The following is an 18,685-nucleotide window of genomic DNA, read 5'->3' as shown; positions in this document are numbered from 1 at the left end:
GACTCAACGACGATACGAGTCCAGTGCAGTGCAGTGTCACCTAGTAGTAGTAGACTCTACTACTAGCAGTATGCTAGCACAGTAGCAGTACTAGCAGATCTGTGTACATGAGTGTACTGCACTGTAACTGCAGCCTGTGCACTGACAGTCTGTCATGTCTGTCTGCAGCAGTGCAGCCAGGGAATGGGAAGCGGTGGAGACCACTGCCACTGGCACTGCACGTCTACACTCCAAGTAGAGTACTTTTTTGTAAAGGTCGAAAAGTGAAGAGCGAAGTGCTACAGTCCAGACCAGGGAGTCGTATACCCGGGTCTGACTCCCTGGTCCAGACTACGCGTCCTGTGCCCGTGTGACAACGAACAAGTACCGGTATTTCGCCTATAAATGTCTGGGTAGATCAGGGAGTCGTAGGTACATAATTATTATACTACTCCCTGGGGTAGATCTACCTGATCTAGTTCAACCGTGGTTCACTTGCCAAAAATCTACACACTCGCTCTAGTCTAATCAGTCTATCTCTACTGACTCTGTGCACAGCATACTAGTACGATACAATGCATACATGAGTGTTGTGAAACTCTGGCCTAGTAAGCCTTGGCCTTGGTGTGCATGGCAAGTTTTATTGTTGTCACTGTGATGTTTATTTTTTTCAGACTTGTCCCTTTTGCATTCCCTCAACTAGTGAATAAAATAATAATGTGGGTCGTTATTGTGAGGTCTGATCTGACCTGGCAGGTCTACTCGATCGCGAAGATTTCTTTTGATGTAGTCTACATCATAATCGTGCATAAGGACTAGGCATATGCGGATAATGCCGGCAGAAAAATAATTGGCAGAATTCGGTACTTTTTCTGGTAAGTTTCATGCATGTTTGGTATGTGGATAAAGAAATGGAGCAGAATTCGAGGAATTGCATTGTACATGTACGTACAGGATCATGGAAAGCACTGTATACTGCGTGAAAGGTGCATGGAAATGTAAAAATACGGCCAGAAAACAACAAAACGCGGGAAATCGCGGGTTTTGGCCAAAATCGCGAATTTGTTGCATCCCTGGAATCGCGATTTCCTGGAGGGACAGTACAATGTACATGTACATACATTCTCGCTCCACATACATGTACATGTACATTATGTACATATACACTGGCACACACAGAGACATAGACAGCAATAGCGACACTAAACAAAGTGAAGGGTAGTTGGCCGCAGCCAGATATGAACCGGATAATGAGTGAGGTATGGAAGCAAGGACTGAGAACAGAGTGTCTCAGATAGAATAGGCGTGCCGGTGGATAGCAGAAATAGGCCATGATGCAGAACCACTTGGGACCGTCAGATTTATTTTTTCTGGACCGAGCTAGCGGGGAAAAAACCCTCGCGCCGACGGACGCAGTTGTGAAGGAAAAAACCGGGTGTACATGTATATCCCCAAAGGCGAGTAGGCATCATGTAGGCATGGCAAGCACATCACGGCAAAAAGTGATAAAAAAGTAATGATAATATGCACTGAAATGAAGGGTGGGAGGGCAGGGACACTGGTGAGACTCAAAACTGACTAAAGAAGTCAGGAAAAGAAGCGACAATAAAGAACACACCAGGTGCCATATTTGCAACAGAAAATATTTCGCGAGAAATCATTTCTCGCCTATCTCGCTGTGCTCGGCCGGCGAGAAATACGTCAACTTCGCGAATAACGACAGCATTTCCATGCCCAGAGTAGACTTTCCCCAAATTGGCCCACCGAAAAATTCGCCCAAAACGAGACTTATCGAAAAATCGCTAAGCTTTTCGCCGATTATCGAGGGTTCCTTTGAGAATCGCCGAAAATCTACCAAATGTGGGTGTGTTGTTGCAAAGTGCGTTTACGAACGAATGATGTCGCTGCAAGCATGACCGCTCGATAAAAAGAAGAAAAAAAGTAAATTATCGTGTCCGTTCCTGAAGGGAACTCGCGACGGCCGCTAACACCCGTTAAACTCTATGACCGCTCGATAGCCCTTTCCCAAAGATGCCAAAATATTTCGCCACTTATGCTTTTCGCAACCATGCCAAAACAAGTGAAAGTTGCTGAAATCGCATCCATATTTTCAGAAAAAGCTCAATAGTTGCTAATGTCGCAACTCGAAATGTGCATAAAGATGCCAAAACAACCAATAAAGGAGCGGAAATGGAAAACACTGGCGCAGCACAACAACCTGAAACACCTACAATGTACAATGTACATGTACATGTATCTGTGTAAAGTCAATCGTACTTGGAAGTACATGTACACCTGAATGCATATCACCAACTTATTCTTTTGCTCACTGAGCAATACAATCTTTCCATTTTCTTTCTTCTGTTTTCTTTTACAATTTAATCCTCCCCACCCAATATCCCTTTGGTGCGTCCATGGAGCTATGAAGCCGAGACCTCTGGTCGGCGGAGCTTAATGGGCCCCACCACCACACTCCATCATTCACCCCAGTGTCTGGAGATATGTGGATTTTGTAGAAAAAAAAAAAAAAAAATATGAACAGACTTGGAATTAGTCATTGTCCTTTGTGCTGAACCTTTGCACAGCATTCATGACATAGCGGCATGCTGCCACATGAGAAGTTCACTTGTCATGATGATTTTAGTATGCACTGTTTCAGCGCTTCTTGTTGAAGCGGAGCATCACGGACACTTCAGTAGTCTCCTCCAAGGCGCTTCTCTGTAAACAGTTGCGGAAAGGTCGTGAAGTAGTTTGTGAAAATGAAGAAAGTTGCGATTTCTTCCAAAACAACAAAAAATTGCGAAAAAAGTGGCGAGCATCTTTGGGAAAGGGCTAGCCATGGGGCCAATTGCGCCAAGGTTGCAGAAAAATTGCGAAATTGTTCCGGAAAATGAAGGAAGTTGCGAAAGTTGCGATTTCTTCCTAAACAACGAAAAGTTGCGAAAAAAGTGGCGAGCATCTTTGGGAAAGGGCTACCGCTCGAGCTCTCTACTTCAGTACTTGTAGTACTAATGCGTTGAGGTCATGTGACTCGTGTCCGTTGACCTCCTCTCAAACAAACATTAGCCATTAGGAAGATCATTTAATACTGGTAAAATACTACACTACAACGTACAGTTGTGGCCAGTTCCATCTAGGGACCGGCGGAGCTGCTTGAAAAGGTGGCAGATTCTGCTCGAAAAGCAGAAAAATTGGCAGAACCATACAAACCTTATAGCCCTTTCCCAAAGGTGCTCTGTTAATTCGCACTTAGGCTGCGTTTACACGGAGACGAAACGAAACGGAACGAAACGGGACGATAACGGGCTGGCCTCGAATCGTTTTCAAACCGGTTACACGAGAACGGCAAATCGTTTTGAACCGTTTACACGAAAACGGAAAACGGGCGATCAGGCTGGAGTTAGCACGTGCTGGCTTGGCGCAAGGGCGGGAAGTAATACGTTAGTTGGAGTTGGAACGTGCTGGTGGTCGCAAAGGTCAGGTATTTCCCGCGAAGTATTGTCACGCGTGGAATGGTTTCCATGACCGCGCTCCGTTTCCAATCGTTTTCGCTGTTTTCACCGTTTACACGAGAACGAAAACGTTTTGAAAACGTTTCAAAACACTTTGAAGTGCGTTTCCATTTCGTTCCGTTTAGGTATCGTTTTCGGGCGTTGTCGTGTAAACGATAGTAGTAAACGCAACGATTTCGTTCCGTTTAGGTCCTACTTCGTTGTCGTGTAAACGCAAATCGTTTTTAATCGTTGTCGTGTAAACGCAGCCTGAGTGCTTTTCGCGTCCCTCAAAATATGTTGAAAAAGTGCTCTTTTTTCAGTGAAAACAGGCAAAATGTGCTCTTTTTTCAGTGAAGCATAGCCATGATACATGTTCAGATATGAACCCAAGCTGAGAAATGAATACGCACTCTTCCATTGATCGGTCCACGAAAGGCAAAACCACGAAAGGCAAAACAGGAAGTAAAGTTCAAAAAACCCACTTTTTACAGCATTGTTTACACCGGTCACCGGGTACAAGCTTCACCAACTTGCTGCCCCCCAAAAAAGCGGCGTGCCAAGGCCCATCGAGCACTCGGAAACTGTGATCGCATGCATGAGCAAAGAGATTTTAGCACTTTTTCAGCTAAAAAAGCTCAAAAAGGGCGATATTCACCAAAAAACGCAATAAAGGGCGAAAGAAACGGGCTTTTCCAAAAAGGGCGAGCACCTTTGGGAAAGGGCTAAAACCTTATGGCGGCCAATTCCTCGAATTCTGCTCCATTTCTTTATCCACATACCAAACATGCATGAAACTTACCAGAAAAAGTACCGAATTCTGCCAATTTTCTGCCGGCAGAATCCGCTGGACCCTAGTTCCATCTAGCAGAGCTGTATTTGCAGTACTGTAAAACCGGAAAGTTTAACCACCAACAAGTTTAACATTTCTGCAATTTTGGCATGATTACGTGCAGAAAGTTTAACGATGGCTACCTGCCAGTACCTGGCCACCCATCTGTATCCGCATCTTTATACAGACATCTAGCGATAACGTTTTTTTCAAATAACGAAAAATAGTCGGTCGTTAAAACGTTAGACTTTGTGACTCGTTGGACTTTCCGGTTTTACAATATATTACCAATTTTGAAGCCAATATGCCAACAATTCTTTTAGCTGATTTTCCAATATAGTTATTCCAATTTTGGAGCCCATTTTTGAACCATCAGCTGATTTTGCAGCCGAATCTGATGTATTTTTAGCTAAGCGAAAAGCCGAATAGGCGAAAAAATGGGCTTTGGGCAAAGCCCTGCAAGATGTTCTTTGAGGCTGACGATTCATCTGCACCACATGGATTTATCTCACTCTGTGCAAAATGGCTTCAAAAAAGAAAAGAGAATAAAAAGGCATGTTTAAGGGTTGCGAACACCTGCCATACATCCATACATGCAAGATAAAAAATAAAATAAAGTACCTCCCGTCCGTCCCGATTTCTCGGGAAAACCGGACGATAAACAATCAATATAATTTACATTGCCCTGTAAAGTGCAGATTCACCTCCCTTGAGATTGTGTTCAGCTTAATTGGTTTCCGGATTGCTAACTTGATACAATACAATCATGTCATGTACAGTGTACATGTACATGTACGTGGTGGCATCTGGTGCTGCCGATACGGCCAATTTCCCCCAAAAAGTTTTTTTAGAGCCAGTAAAGCCTCTTGTACGGGCAAGAACAAAGTGATACAGCTTGTGTGATACAGCTTGTGTGATACAGCTTGTGTGATACAGCTTGTGTGATACAGCTTGTGTGATACAGCTTGTGTGATACAGCTTGTGTGATACAGCTTGTGTTGAAGAAGAAAACGAGCCGAAACGCACAATGCTGTGAAACACGCAAGAGGCATGATCAGGGCAAATGGCAGCTGAAAAGGTCGAAAAAGAAAAAGAAAAAAAGAAAAAGAAAAAAACAACCACAACACGTTGTGCCATACGCATGGATGTTAGCGGCCAACACCAAGGCCGACACCATCGCAAATTGCCAGCCCACCGAGACGACGATGTGAAACCCGGGGAAGAAGGTCGACAGCCCGGAAAACAGCAAACTGATGGTGGATCCGCACCCAGGACATGACGTTGCTGTAGGACTTGTCCCACCTGGAGGCAAGTCGCATAGCAAGTTGCCGTTGATACGCACGGTACTCTGTGCGCAGCGCACCATCAGTTGAGCAGACCAGCGGGGTGAAGGACGCCTGCAGCTCCTCTGCAGCCGCCTTGTACTTTCTCTTCTTGGAAGAGGCAGCACTGTTAGATACGGCGTTCCAAGAGAGGTTCGAGCGGACGTAATTGGGTGCCTCGGCATCCACGATGCGGTTATCGAAGTAAGCCACCCTGTCTCCTTCCCAAACTCCCCGGACCAGCCAATCCGCCTGCAGTGTGGGACTGTTGTTGCCATCCTGCACAGATACCATCCCCGGCACGACAGCCTCACCTCCCCAGGCAACGTTTGCCAGCCGGGCATCGAAGTCGCGGACATCGTTGTGCCAACGCTTGATGAGCCCACCCTTCATGCAATCCAGACCACGCTGTAGGGAGAAAGCAGCTCCACAGCCATCGCAATGCGACGGGAGAGCATTCAACTCCTGGCCATAGCGAATAGCCAACTGATCGCGGCACTGGACCGTCGACAAGTCATAACCTTCCTGCTGGAGAGGAAGTACGGTCAACCAGCCAGAAGCGTTGCCATGCAACGATGCGGTTGAGGGTCCCCTGTTGGTGACGCGGAAGCGCAGCACGGAGTACTCTACTACGTTCCGTCATCTGCAGGTCTCGAGCGTGGGTGACCTCGCTGGTGACTTGACAACACTGGCTGATGTGGTGAGCCATGTCGACCGGTGCACTGGTGCAGATGGCGACCTGCAGAATGGCAATGGCGCGCTTCGATGTGGCGTGAGCATCAGGAGCTGATGTGACGGGATTAGCCAGGCCGAAACCCCTCCCCCCACACTTTGGCTGGGATGGCCAGCAGATCTTGCTCAATGTCAAGCACCTCATGACCGAGCAAGCTGGGGGCGAATACGTGCCGGATAGTGTCCCGCAAGGGGGGTGTACTCGGTCTTGTTGCCTTCCAACACACGCTGGAGGTAGGTCCACTCGCACGAGAGGGATCTCGTAAACGCGGAGTGTGCTGACTGCGGGTACGCCTTTGCTGCCTTTGCAAGACAGATGACACCATCGACCCAATCTCTCACTCTGCTACGGACGGAGGAAGAGACTCCCTCTGGATCACCAATGTAGCTACCCTGGAAGTGACCAGAGGTGGTGACTTGGACATTTCCCAAAAAGTCGGTCCACATGGAACGTCCAATATTCCATGTACGATTTTGTACAGGGAGTCGTAAAAACGGACTACCCTGTTATCAGGAACATTCTACGTACAGTGAACTATCATACATCTAGATGCATGGTCTGAAACTACACATGTATTGCAGTCTGCATTGAAATATCAGACTTGCAAGTTGTACCCAGGGTCTAGGATATGCACCGAAATGCGCCCAAAATGCAGGATTGGCCTTCTAAATTCCTTAGTTTTCTCGGGAGGACCCCAGACCCCCCCCCTTAACAGGCAGGCACAGGACGGCATTAGAGGAAGAAAAACACTTTTCGCCTCGGTCATGTGCAGTTAGATTCATACTGGTACCTACATGTACATTGACATTGTACATGTGCCGTAAAGTACCGCGAGAGCGCCCCACCATCTCGTCCTTTCGTGGCCGTATTGCGGAGGTGGTGTCCTATCTGTAGGTCATACGGCATGAACCTTGTACACACATTGCACGTTGTGCAGTCAATCCGTACTCAGTTTACCTTCGAGCTCCACACAAAAACCTGCTAAGTGTTACCTTAGTACACTAAGGTTCTCACACCATACATACTTCGTTGCACTCTGCCATACGATTTTCCTTTCCCTGGCTGTAAAATGACGGTGGGATGCTCTCGCTCTCGCGTTACTTTAAGGTTCTCAAGGAATGCACTATGGACTACAAATACAGCAGAGTAATTAAAGAAGTTTTGTGCCCTGTTATCACACTTTCTGACTGCTTAATATTATCTTGTTACAGTCGTGGATAGTTGCTTCATAACTCGTTTCCATTTTGATTATCAATTGAAGTTTATTTAACACAAGTCATTCACCCCGCCTATGTAATTATGCTCAGATTGAAACTACACTGTTACCCAGGACCCTATGCAACATGCGATACCACCACCTATCACGCGAATCACTACCCTCCATGCCTTCCACCAAGCTATCACGTTGATTTTTCAAGCACCAATTCCCCACCATATACTTTCTCTATGGCCATAGTCCAATGTACATGTCCATACTACATGCACATTATTATTAGATGCAGTCCCCTACGTACATCTAGCAGTGTCTGCTTCAGAGCCAGGTCAGCCAGGTCAGCGACTCGGTTGGGAGGCACTTGGACCCGTTTGGAAAAAGAACACCATCTGGGAGCCCTAAAATAATTACAACTCTCTGATGTACATGCAGTAGCCACACTTAAACGACCCGGCTCTGACCCGGCTCTGACCCGGCTCTGACCCGGCTCTGACCCATGGTTGTGCCAGGTACACGTGTACCTGATTGGTTTGAAATCCTGGAGCAGGCACTGCGTTGAGCAAGAAACTCGGACTAGAGACAAACTCCACTAGACCTTTTGTATTAAACACTTGCATGTTACCCCATAACCCATTGTTCCGTTTTCCAAAAGTGTCCTGCCATGCCAAATGCCAAATGCAACGTTCTGGGGCGAACCTCCAACTTCACCCCACACATACAGTACATGTACATGTATATGCCGTTGTGAACCCTCTACTGGCTATAGTAATGACTTTAGTCTGCATTTTCGTTGAATGGCATGAAAAGACAAATCGACAAATGAGTGGCGGGGGGGGGGGGGGGGGCTCTCAATTAGAGTAGGCGGCACTGCGCCCCTACCCCCTTTGGCTAGAACCCTGCTCAAGTAATACATGTATCTCTGGGCAGTCACTATAATGCAAGACCCACCAGTACTCGAACCAGGACCTTGCTGTCATGAGCAATGCTCTAACCATCTGAGCTATGGGACCAGACCGAACCTAGAAGGCGCTGACAAGTTTTTCACTCCTGCTGAATTTGGAGTGAAACACTTGTCACTGTTGTCAGCACCTTTTAGGTTCGGCCTGGTCCCATACAGCTCAGATGGTTAGAGCATTGCTCATGATGAGCAAGGTCCGGGTTCGAGTACTGGTGGGTGTGGCATTTTTCTCTTTTCAGGCATTTCACTTCCCTGACTGATCCTTTTTTTACAGCATATTTTCACATTGTGTTCTAAAGAGGATGGATCTACATTGTACATGTACATCTACATGATAGCAGCTGCTGCTGTTTTCGACAGAGCGCGTACATTGTACAACTGAACTTTAACATACTCTGAATTCCAAAGGAAAAACTGATGCTTTGAAATTATCCACCTGCTGTTCACCCCTAGCCTAGGTCCCTTTTCATACTCATTTTCTCTCTTCTCAATATTAATAAAGTTATGCTTACAGTATTACATGTGAACATGTACATGTACATGTACATATACAATGTACATTCTCTCTCTGTGTGTCTGAGATAACATTGTTTTACATGTACAATGTACATGTACATGTAGGTTCACTATCTGACGACTTACGGCCATCCTGAATGGCTGCATATTAGGGACCGGCGGATTCTGCTCGAAAAGGTGGCAGATTCTGCTCGAAAAGCAGTGAAATTGGCAGAACCATACACACCTTTTGGTGGGCAATTCCTCGAATTCTGCTTCATTTTTTATCCTCATACCAAACATGCATGAAACTTACCAGAAAAAGTACCGAATTCTGCCACCAGACCCTACTGCATATCCAGATTCCAATCGAAGACAGTGCTGTTGTCAAACTGTCTCCTAGTATATACAGGTGCATGTACATGTACATGACTAGCCCTTGGCTTTGCCAGGCCTAGCACTACACTCTCTCTCTACAGTAGCCCCTGCCTTGTCTTGCCTTGATGGGCTAGACCGTCAATATTCATAATGATTTATGGGAAGGTCTTGATGAATTGAGTCCCTTGACTCTTGAGTGTCAGCTGTCAATGTGTCACAGTCACGGACTCACCCATGCTCGGCATGCGCCGGTCCTGGCTCCAGCTCCATAGTCCCTGAGCTTCCCTTGTCTCGAATGTGACACGAAGCATTGAAGGCAGAGCATGCGTTATGCCTTTTGGCGGGCGGCATTGTGCCCGCTCAAACTAGCTATCCGTATAATATATGTGATATTATCACATAGTCATTGGAAAGTGGAAACAGGTCGTATTCTTTCTCATCAGCTCAGGGCTCGGACTCATCTAACCAAATGCATTGACCATTTAAAACAAAACGTACGGTCGTTACAAATTGTCAATCATGTAAAACACGGAAGTACAATCAGTACACTCAAACTGAGTCATGGCCAGCTACAAAGTACAATGTCGTGTGTTTTCACGACTTCCTGCCGGTTATCATGGTGATGAAACTACCTGGTGCCATGCCAGCCACTTTTTTAACAGCCTGATTTATTCACTACTTTTTCGGTGAGGTAACTCACTTTACAACTGAGCCACAACACACTGCTAATGCTAGTGTTACTTGTCTCTGTTACTTGCGTGCACAAGGTATACCTACTTGAAGTCCACTTCGACGCCTGTTACACTCACAACATTTAAGATTAATGATCTGAAACAAGTCTAAAAAATCCGATGTTGAGCAAATAGTATAATCTGGAAAGAGAAAGGACCTGTATTGGCTGTAACTGTAAGCTACTACTAGTTGTGACTAACACGTAACAGTCCACTAACAGTCCACTAACAGTCCACTAACAGTCCACCAACGTAACGAGATAACATACAGTCAGATGAAACAAGTTAGTTTAGAATGTGTAGCCGACAAGCGCTAAGCAAGCCCGCACATGTACATGTACTTGTAAATGATGGCAGTGGGTAGATCTACCATTTTAGAAAATACGAAGTACATGTACATGTATAACGATATTACTCATATAACAATATAAAATGGGCTGACCAATCAACACTTTTCCATTTTATAACAATATCCAGCAGGGGATATGTGGAGTCCACTGTCAAGGGGTAGGGCAAGCTTCACTTGATAAGTCGCTGGGACATGACGAAATGCAGTGGGCATGGGGGCGCCAGTGGGCACCTTGCTGTGTACATAATGTGCATGTACATACGTTTTGACGCTATGAAGAGTGTAAAAAATGAACTAAATTCATGCATTATGACGTACGTGTATGAAATGAACTAGATACCCCTACAACAATATTACCCTTCTAACAATATTCCCTTATACTATAGGGCCTTATAACAATATTTCTTGGTCGGACGAAAATATCGTTATAAGGGTAGGTCAACTGTATCACGCTCAGCTTTGATTTTGACCTACCAGAGCTGGAGAAAACATAGCTACATGTACATCATGGTACCACAAATGCGTGATTGAACATTGGCGGTTTTTCCATGCGGCTTTATAGTACCTGGCCATAGTGAATATCAGAAAACATTCACATTGGCTCCAGTTGATCTCAGCCATCACATCCACAGAATATGCCCCCCCCCCCCACACACACACGCGCGCGCTCACTCACCCTGACTTTCAATACATAACAATACAGTACTCTTATGTTTCTACTCGTCGCCTACGCGTATCTTTGAGATTGATTGAGTTCTAGAAAAGCATAAAATTATTATTTTCTATGAGGGGATGTGTGTCTATTTTCAGGTTATCCATTATGTGAACGGACAGGCATTTTCTATGAAACCAGCAACTTCATCTTTGAGGTGCTTTAAATGGATAGCTGTCAAGTACACTATGGAACTGTAAATCTGTACACAGCCAGCTTAGCATCCGGCACACACGACCAGCCGAGCATCCAGCTAAGAATCCGTACACGACCAGCCGAGCATCCAGCCGAGAATCCGTACACGACCAGCCGAGCATCCAGCTGAGAATCCGTACACGACCAGCCGAGCATCCAGCTGAGAATCCGTACACGACCAGCCGAGCATCCAGCCGAGAATCCGTACACGACCAGCCGAGCATCCAGCTGAGAATCCGTACACGACCAACCCCTTAGTATCCTACGTCCACAAAGCAACTCATCTCAGTACATGTAGTACATTCAAAGCAGCAGATGTACAGATTCAGAGGCGGCCTGAAAAAAAAAGCATGTCACCACTCATATAATGATCTCAACAGATGGGGCCGAATGCATGCAGGGACATGCAGTCACTCAAGCAGACACCAGTGGCGGTTTAGAGTAGAAGTCTTGAGCAATAGAAAAAGTGACACATCACGTGCCAAAGCAAACCAAATCACACAAATCTTCAGTGCATATACATGCACAGAGTGACAGCAGAAGCCGCATCTCCTTTGGGACTGGCAGCAGGAAAGAACATCAGCAGCAGCAGCAGCAGCTGACACATGTGCAGTAAAAGTACAATGCCCGGGCACAGCAAAGATACTGAGTATGGGCAGGTACAGACAAACTAAATGAAAGCTCAAAAGAAATCTTCTATGGCCAAAGTTACCCTAGCTAAAACTAATCCTATAGTCATTATATATTAGTCTACTATTAAAATTTATGACTCCTAGATATGAATGGAACATATGATATAAACTGTACTAACGGCTAGCATAGGTTAGTAAGCCTAACTCCCACCTCCTGAAGTCCGGCATAATTATACAGCTGATCAAGTCAAACATGCACTGTGACAGCAGACAAAGAGATTGTCAGTGTGTACGCAAATTAGCTGTGTAGCAGCCCTGCTGTCCAACACATGACTGGAGTGGCAGTACACATGCGTACACATGCGTATGCATGCACCAACACACACACACACACACACACACACACACACACACACACACACACACACACACAAGTACGCACATACACCACACACACACGCACATACACTATGTACCATGTACGCCCATCACAACAGAAGCACACTAATCTGGCAAGTGTGCTGGACGTACACCCACTGGTTTTCTCCCATATCAACGATAGCACAAACACACACCCTTATACCCACGCTCACGGATACACAAACACACCAACACACAGACATGCTCATGCACACACACACACACACACACACACACACAATAACTGTTACTTCTGGCTCTGCACGGCGGACTCCGGAACGTAGCCGTAGCGGTCAACATCAGGCGAATAGACGAACAGCCAGCCACTGCCTTTTCCGATCTGCAAGTTCTCCTCTGTGACGTATACATAATCGTTGACGTCCACGTCTAGATAATTCACCTCTGATGGTCCCGTCACAGCGTTTGTTATCCTCAAACAGAGGTCGTGGGGACCGATGCGCGGATTGGTGTCAGAGTCCCACGAGTCGTCCTTGCCAAGTTTGTTCCGTTCTGCCTTTGGAACAACAGTTGCGTACGTTGTTTTCGGCTTACCGTTGTAGGCTTCTGCTTCCTTCTGCACTGAATAATGAGCCTCCTGGTTTCCACTTTTATCTGGTTTGACGGTCGTCTTGTGCGGTAGGTCAGCTGATTGGAAGCGTGCATAGTCGTACTCGGGGTAATCGGCCATATCACTTTCCTGCGCCTCCTCAATGATATCCTCTTCAGGGTACTGCTGCCTTAGCTGCTGCTTCTGCTGATGCTGTCGCAGCGCCCTCTCCTGTTCCATGTGTAGCTCCTCCTGCCGCTGCATCGTCTCCTGCAGGCTCTCAACGATCTGTTCGTGAATGCTTGTACAGCCGCACTGACAGATGTACGTACGCGGGATGAAACCTTCGCGTTTGTCATCGGTTCGCACCCACAGCCATCCGGGATCATCCTGATTCAAGACGGTGACGTCCGTTCCCCGTTCCACATGCAAGTCATTTTCCTCCTCGCCATTGAAATCGAACAGCACGACTGACCTTCCATATGGTACCTTGAAGAACGGCAGGATGTCAGCCATGTACACACCTGAACCTAGGCGCTTGCCCAATTCTGGATCCATGCTCGATCTGAGTGATAACGTATCAGCCAGATCAAGATTATCAATGGGCATGCTGTACACACTGATGTTGTCATCAGTCTTGTGTCGGCGCGGCATATTCGGGCCTCCATTGCCGTACTGTTCCCAGTCGGGCTGTGATGCGATGTTTCCATTGTTCTGACTTCGTTTAACCGCGGCGTGTCCTGTCCCGGTGTTGACGGTTGAGTGTGTGGCCGAGCGCATGCTGTGTCTCGGAAACGTACCCTGCGATTCTCCGCAATACGTATATGGTATGTAGCCTTTCTGTCCCTCGGAGTTGATGACGTAAGCCCAGCTCTTGGCATGGTGCAGTATGTGTATGATCTCTCCCTCAGTCACACTCATCTCATTGGCCAGCTGGGCCTTGTACGTCTGCAGCACCTTGGCTTTTCGCGTCCGATGTGAACCCAGGCCACTACTACTAGCCGTGGAGAACTGCGACAGAGAGCGGTCATCCTCGCCACGATACGAATCAGATATCCAGTCGGTTATCATGCTGTTCTTGGCATGCTTCGCACGCCGCGTTGGGCAGCCGAACAACATTTTGACTCAGTTACTGGCAACGATCGTATGTGTATAGGGCGATCGACTGCAATCCAAGGCTCTGCAATACGAGAGTCCAGAGAATAAATACTACATTGGCAGTATCTGGTGTATGGTCCAAGCCTGGAAGCCTGTGCGTGTAAGACTCTAGAATAGTGAAGCTCTAACTATCACAGGATTCTGACGAAGGGGATATTCAATCAAGTATTCATTCAGGAGACACTTCATCGACTTCCAGTTTCCAGTTCCGCTACCACAGTACCAGCTCAATAATCCACGGACAAAACAAAGCGAATTATTCCATTCCTACTCCTATAGCGTGGCACATGACAGTGAAGCTCTTTCGCAATGTGAACATCTGCTGGGAGCTTTGCAGAAACGATAATCAAAATACTAGTACGCAGAAGTCGTCGAAAGAGCGACTTGTGTCGATCTCTCCCGACTGCTGCTGAGCTGTTTCTGCTGACCGTGTGATGGTGCATGTCTACACATGCGCGCGTGTATGCATGTGTGACGAAACAGTCGTTCGCGCTTCATCACTGACACTGTTCATCATGCAAAGATCTACTCGAGTCGTAGGTTCAGCTAGCTGTGCATTATTTTTGCAGTGGTAGGAACTGGTTGCTTGCGGCGGGGATATCTCACGGTACCCATCAGGGAGTCGTATAGACCCCCTGGTACCCATCACCGATATGCGATCGACATGACTTGTTGCGTACAACGACGAGATTACGTGTACACCATTGGTATACGCAGCCTACTCATAATAAACCATGAAACCAGGGAGTAGGATACGACTCCCTGCATGAAACCGTATCTTTCAGTCTTTGACGCTCCCTAGTCTAGATCCATACTACCCCATAGCCTGGGCTTGGGCGCGGGCCTGGGCCATGAGATCTGGCGTGTTCCGCGTGGTCTGGTCAGGTTTCCTGCTTGGGAAGTGTTGAATGCTATCACGTTTCCCACCTTGCATTTTTCTGCGGTGTCATGTTCACCGATGCATCTCCACCCGATCACATCTACATGCTTGACTTTCCTTGCCCTCGGCTTCAATGGCTTGGCTAGCCCATACAATCGCGAAAAGTAGGCAGTCTTTCTCTGAGTTGGCAAGACTTGAACAGCCAGCCAGGGCCAGGCCAGGCAGGGGTCATGAGGACAACGGTCTTTGTACGGTTGAGACTTCAGACTGTAGATCTACATGATAGAAATACGACCCTCGCCTTGTAGTTTGCACTTTGCAGAAATAAAGAAAAAATGGATCCATCCCGGCGATTACGAGTCCTTTGTCTAACCGTGCTTTTGCACCTCCATCATGTTTTCTCAATAATAATAATTATGTTCTCTGGTAGTCGCGCCATCAGACGGGACCTTATGCGGGGAATCTTAGGCCATAGCATAGGTCAGCTTGGTTAGGATGTACGCATCATGCAGCAAGATCATGATGTGTATAATGACATTGATGTCTTGATGACGACTGCTGTATCGGAATGATTGCAATTGCGGCAATGCCTATGACTATCCGCCAGCATAGAGCAAGAACTTGAAGGAGGATGCCTTCTGGGGTGTATGCATTATGTGCATTGTTTTCTTGCTGATCATCCCTTGGCTTGAAAGGATACCGGCAATATAATTTTCCTCGGGACTTATGGATCTAATATTGACTGAGTACGAGGTCAATAGGAAATAAAAGCCGAGTAAAAGACCGAGGCGAAGCCGAGGTCTTTTACGAGGTTTTATTTCCTATACGGACCAAGTACGAAGTCAATATTAGATTTATCACGACAAACAGTCCGTATTTCAAATTCCAGAACGATAACCTCATGAATCCCGGTTTTATGACTGCACAACCGCGCAACCGTTGCACCACGGCCTACTCATGCAGTGACAATGCTGCATTAGGCACCGTTCAACTGCGCAACCCCTAACTTGGCCTAAGCAGTCAAATATAAGCAGTCAATATCCCTAAGGAGTGAAATATGCAGGAATATTTGACTGCTTAGGTATGGCAAAAATCTATGTGAGTCAATACTAAGGGAGTGATAAGTATCTAATATTGACTGAGTACGAGGTCAATATAGGAAATAAAAGCCGAGTAAAAGACCGAGGCGAAGCCGAGGTCTTTTACGAGGTTTTTATTTCCTATACTGACCAAGTACGAAGTCAATATTAGATTTATCACGACAAACAGTCCGTATTTCAAATTCCAGAACGATAACCTCATGAATCCCGGTTTTATGATTGCACAACCGTTGCACCACCACCTACTCATGCAGTGACAATGGTGCACTAGGCACCGTTCAACTGCGCAACCCCTAAGCAGTCAAATATAAGCAGTCAATATAGCCCTAAGGAGTGAAATATGCAGGAATATTTGACTGCTTAGGTATGGCAAAAATCTATGTGAGTCAATACTAAGGGAGTGATAAGCAGCCGTATTTCTAGCGAAAGCGGGAAAGGCTACACTGAATTCGAATGCTAAACTAATCAACACTTTGACTGAGTCCATCTGATCCACAGTGCAAGGAAACATTATTTTTATTCATTTATTACAGCATCTCATAGCACAGTGAGAACACCGGCCAATGCAAAGAGAGAGGGTGTTTTCTTTTTTCTTTTCTTTTTTTCTACAAAATCCACATATCTCCAGACACTGGGGTGAATGCTCCAATCTTTCATGGGAACCCCACATCGATTACATCTGTAAACGATCAAGTTCATCTTTAGGAATCCTCTCTTCTCACTGTTACCATCTCCCAATCTCTTGTAAACTCCTCTTTTACTCAGCTTACCTACGCCCCATTTTTGATTATGCAGATACTGCTTGGGCTGGAATTTCCACAACCCGTGCTGCCAACCTCGAAATTCAGCACAAAAAAGTTCTAAAAATCCTCCTCCGAAAACCCCGCATGCTCCCATCTTCCACCCTTTATGCCCTTGCTGACACTACCCCTTTGTCTAAGAGACGTAATTCACATCTTGTCACCCTTATCCATTCTCTCAAACTCAATCTGTGTCCACCTCACCTCCACTGTTTCAACTGGTTTTCTTCCCGTAGCACGAGAAACTCCCTTTCCCTTCCGAAACGCAAGTCCTCCTTTCTACTTCACTCTCCCCTTTTAATAGGGGACTCTGCGTGGCTGGCACTTCCCCAAGAAGCTAAGGACCTTTCTTCCCTCCGCCTTTTTAAGAGCCTTGTCGCGCCTTGACTTTGATTTTGTGCTTCTCATTTTGTTGCAATCACTACTTATCCATGCCGGTTCCTTTTTTTCTTCTCCTCCCCTTCTCCCTTCCTTGCCGTGGTTGGCTAACACCCTCTCTCTTTGTATTGGCCGGTGTTCTCACTGTGCTATGAGATGCTGTAATAAATAAATAAATAAATAAATGATGGAGTGTGGTGGTGGGGCCCATTAAGCTCCGCCGACCAGAGGTCTCGGCTTCATAGCTCCATGGACGCACCAAAGGGATATTGAGTAGGGAGGATTAAATTGAAAAAGAAAACAGAAGAAAGAAAATGGAAAGATTGTATTGCTCAGTGAGCAAAAGAATAAGTTGAGTATTGATGTGAACGCTGTTAGACTTTTAAATTCAAGAGGAGACTGTCTGTGAGGAGAGATTACATGTATGTCCAAGCAGGGTAGGACACTGTACCCTCTTACTCGCGTATGCTATGAGTGGCCCAGTGCCAGTTCGTCCTGAGGAGATGGTGATAAGCTGCTGTCTTGAACTTTTGGATGTTCTTTGGGTGAAATGGGTGGGGAATGATAGAGGTAGGCAGCTGGTTCCAAATTGGGATGACGGAGTGGGGAAAGGCTCGGCTCACATTGTTCCGGGAATTGACAGGAAGAACATTCTGTAACTGATGGGGATGCGCGGTGGACAGTCGTACAGCCTGGCGGGTGAGGCGTGTGGTCCTGGGTTGGTGTGTCGGGGGTGGAGCCATTCTCGAGAGAAGAGCGGGAGAATTATCGCAAAGGGCTTTATACAGGAGGCAGAGGGCAGCGATGGTGCGGCGAATTATGAGGCTAGGAAGCTAGCATTGCGGATGTATTGCCTTGATGGCTCGCTCCTGCACCCAGTCCAGCCGATTCAAGTGGGAAGGAGCTGCCCCCATCCAGACGATTGGGCAGTACTCCATAACCGGCCGGACAAAGACTTTGTAGGCTCGAAGCCGGGCAGGAATAGTCAGCAAGTGAAATGCCTTGCGCAAGGCTCCAAGTCTCTGCGTTGCTCGGACTACAACAGTTTGGATATGCTGGCTGAATTTTAGCTGATGGTCAAACGTGACGCCGAGTACTTTGATGGAGGGCTGCTCCTCGACAGGAGTTCCATTGAAGACAATGGGGGGGGGGGGGGTATTGGCCAGTCCCGACGATGGTGGGAAATTGTAAGGGCCTGAGATTTGGCTGGCTCGAACTGCACTTTCCAATCCGAGCCCCAACTGGATACTAGGTCGACAGCAGCCTGGAGTTCTCTAGCCTTGTCAGGAACAGCAGCGAGCGTTGCAATTTCGGCGTGTAGGGTTGTGTCGTCGGCGAGTGTTAGCCAACCACGGCAAGGAAGGGAGAAGGGGAGGAGAAGA

General features: G+C 46.8%; 1 protein-coding gene across 1 annotated transcript; it reads right to left on the bottom strand.

The window, feature by feature from the left end:
• Positions 1–11,173: 11,173 nt before the first annotated feature.
• On the bottom strand, positions 11,174–14,545 carry LOC135808898 (SH3 domain-containing protein Dlish-like). Its single transcript, XM_065322141.1, has one exon. The coding sequence runs from the start codon at positions 14,104–14,106 to the stop codon at positions 12,688–12,690; it is 1,419 nt and encodes a 472-aa protein (XP_065178213.1). The 5' UTR covers positions 14,107–14,545; the 3' UTR covers positions 11,174–12,687.
• Positions 14,546–18,685: the final 4,140 nt, after the last annotated feature.

The sequence above is a fragment of the Sycon ciliatum genome, chromosome 2 (assembly GCF_964019385.1).
Source record: "Sycon ciliatum chromosome 2, ocSycCili1.1, whole genome shotgun sequence".
Lineage (NCBI taxonomy): Eukaryota > Metazoa > Porifera > Calcarea > Leucosolenida > Sycettidae > Sycon > Sycon ciliatum.
This window is presented reverse-complemented; position numbering and strand designations above follow the sequence as displayed.

What these genes read in the sequence shown, in the direction of transcription:
- LOC135808898 (XM_065322141.1), bottom strand. Translation starts at nt 14,106, where the DNA reads ATGTTGTTCGGCTGCCCAACGCGGCGTGCGAAGCATGCCAAGAACAGC.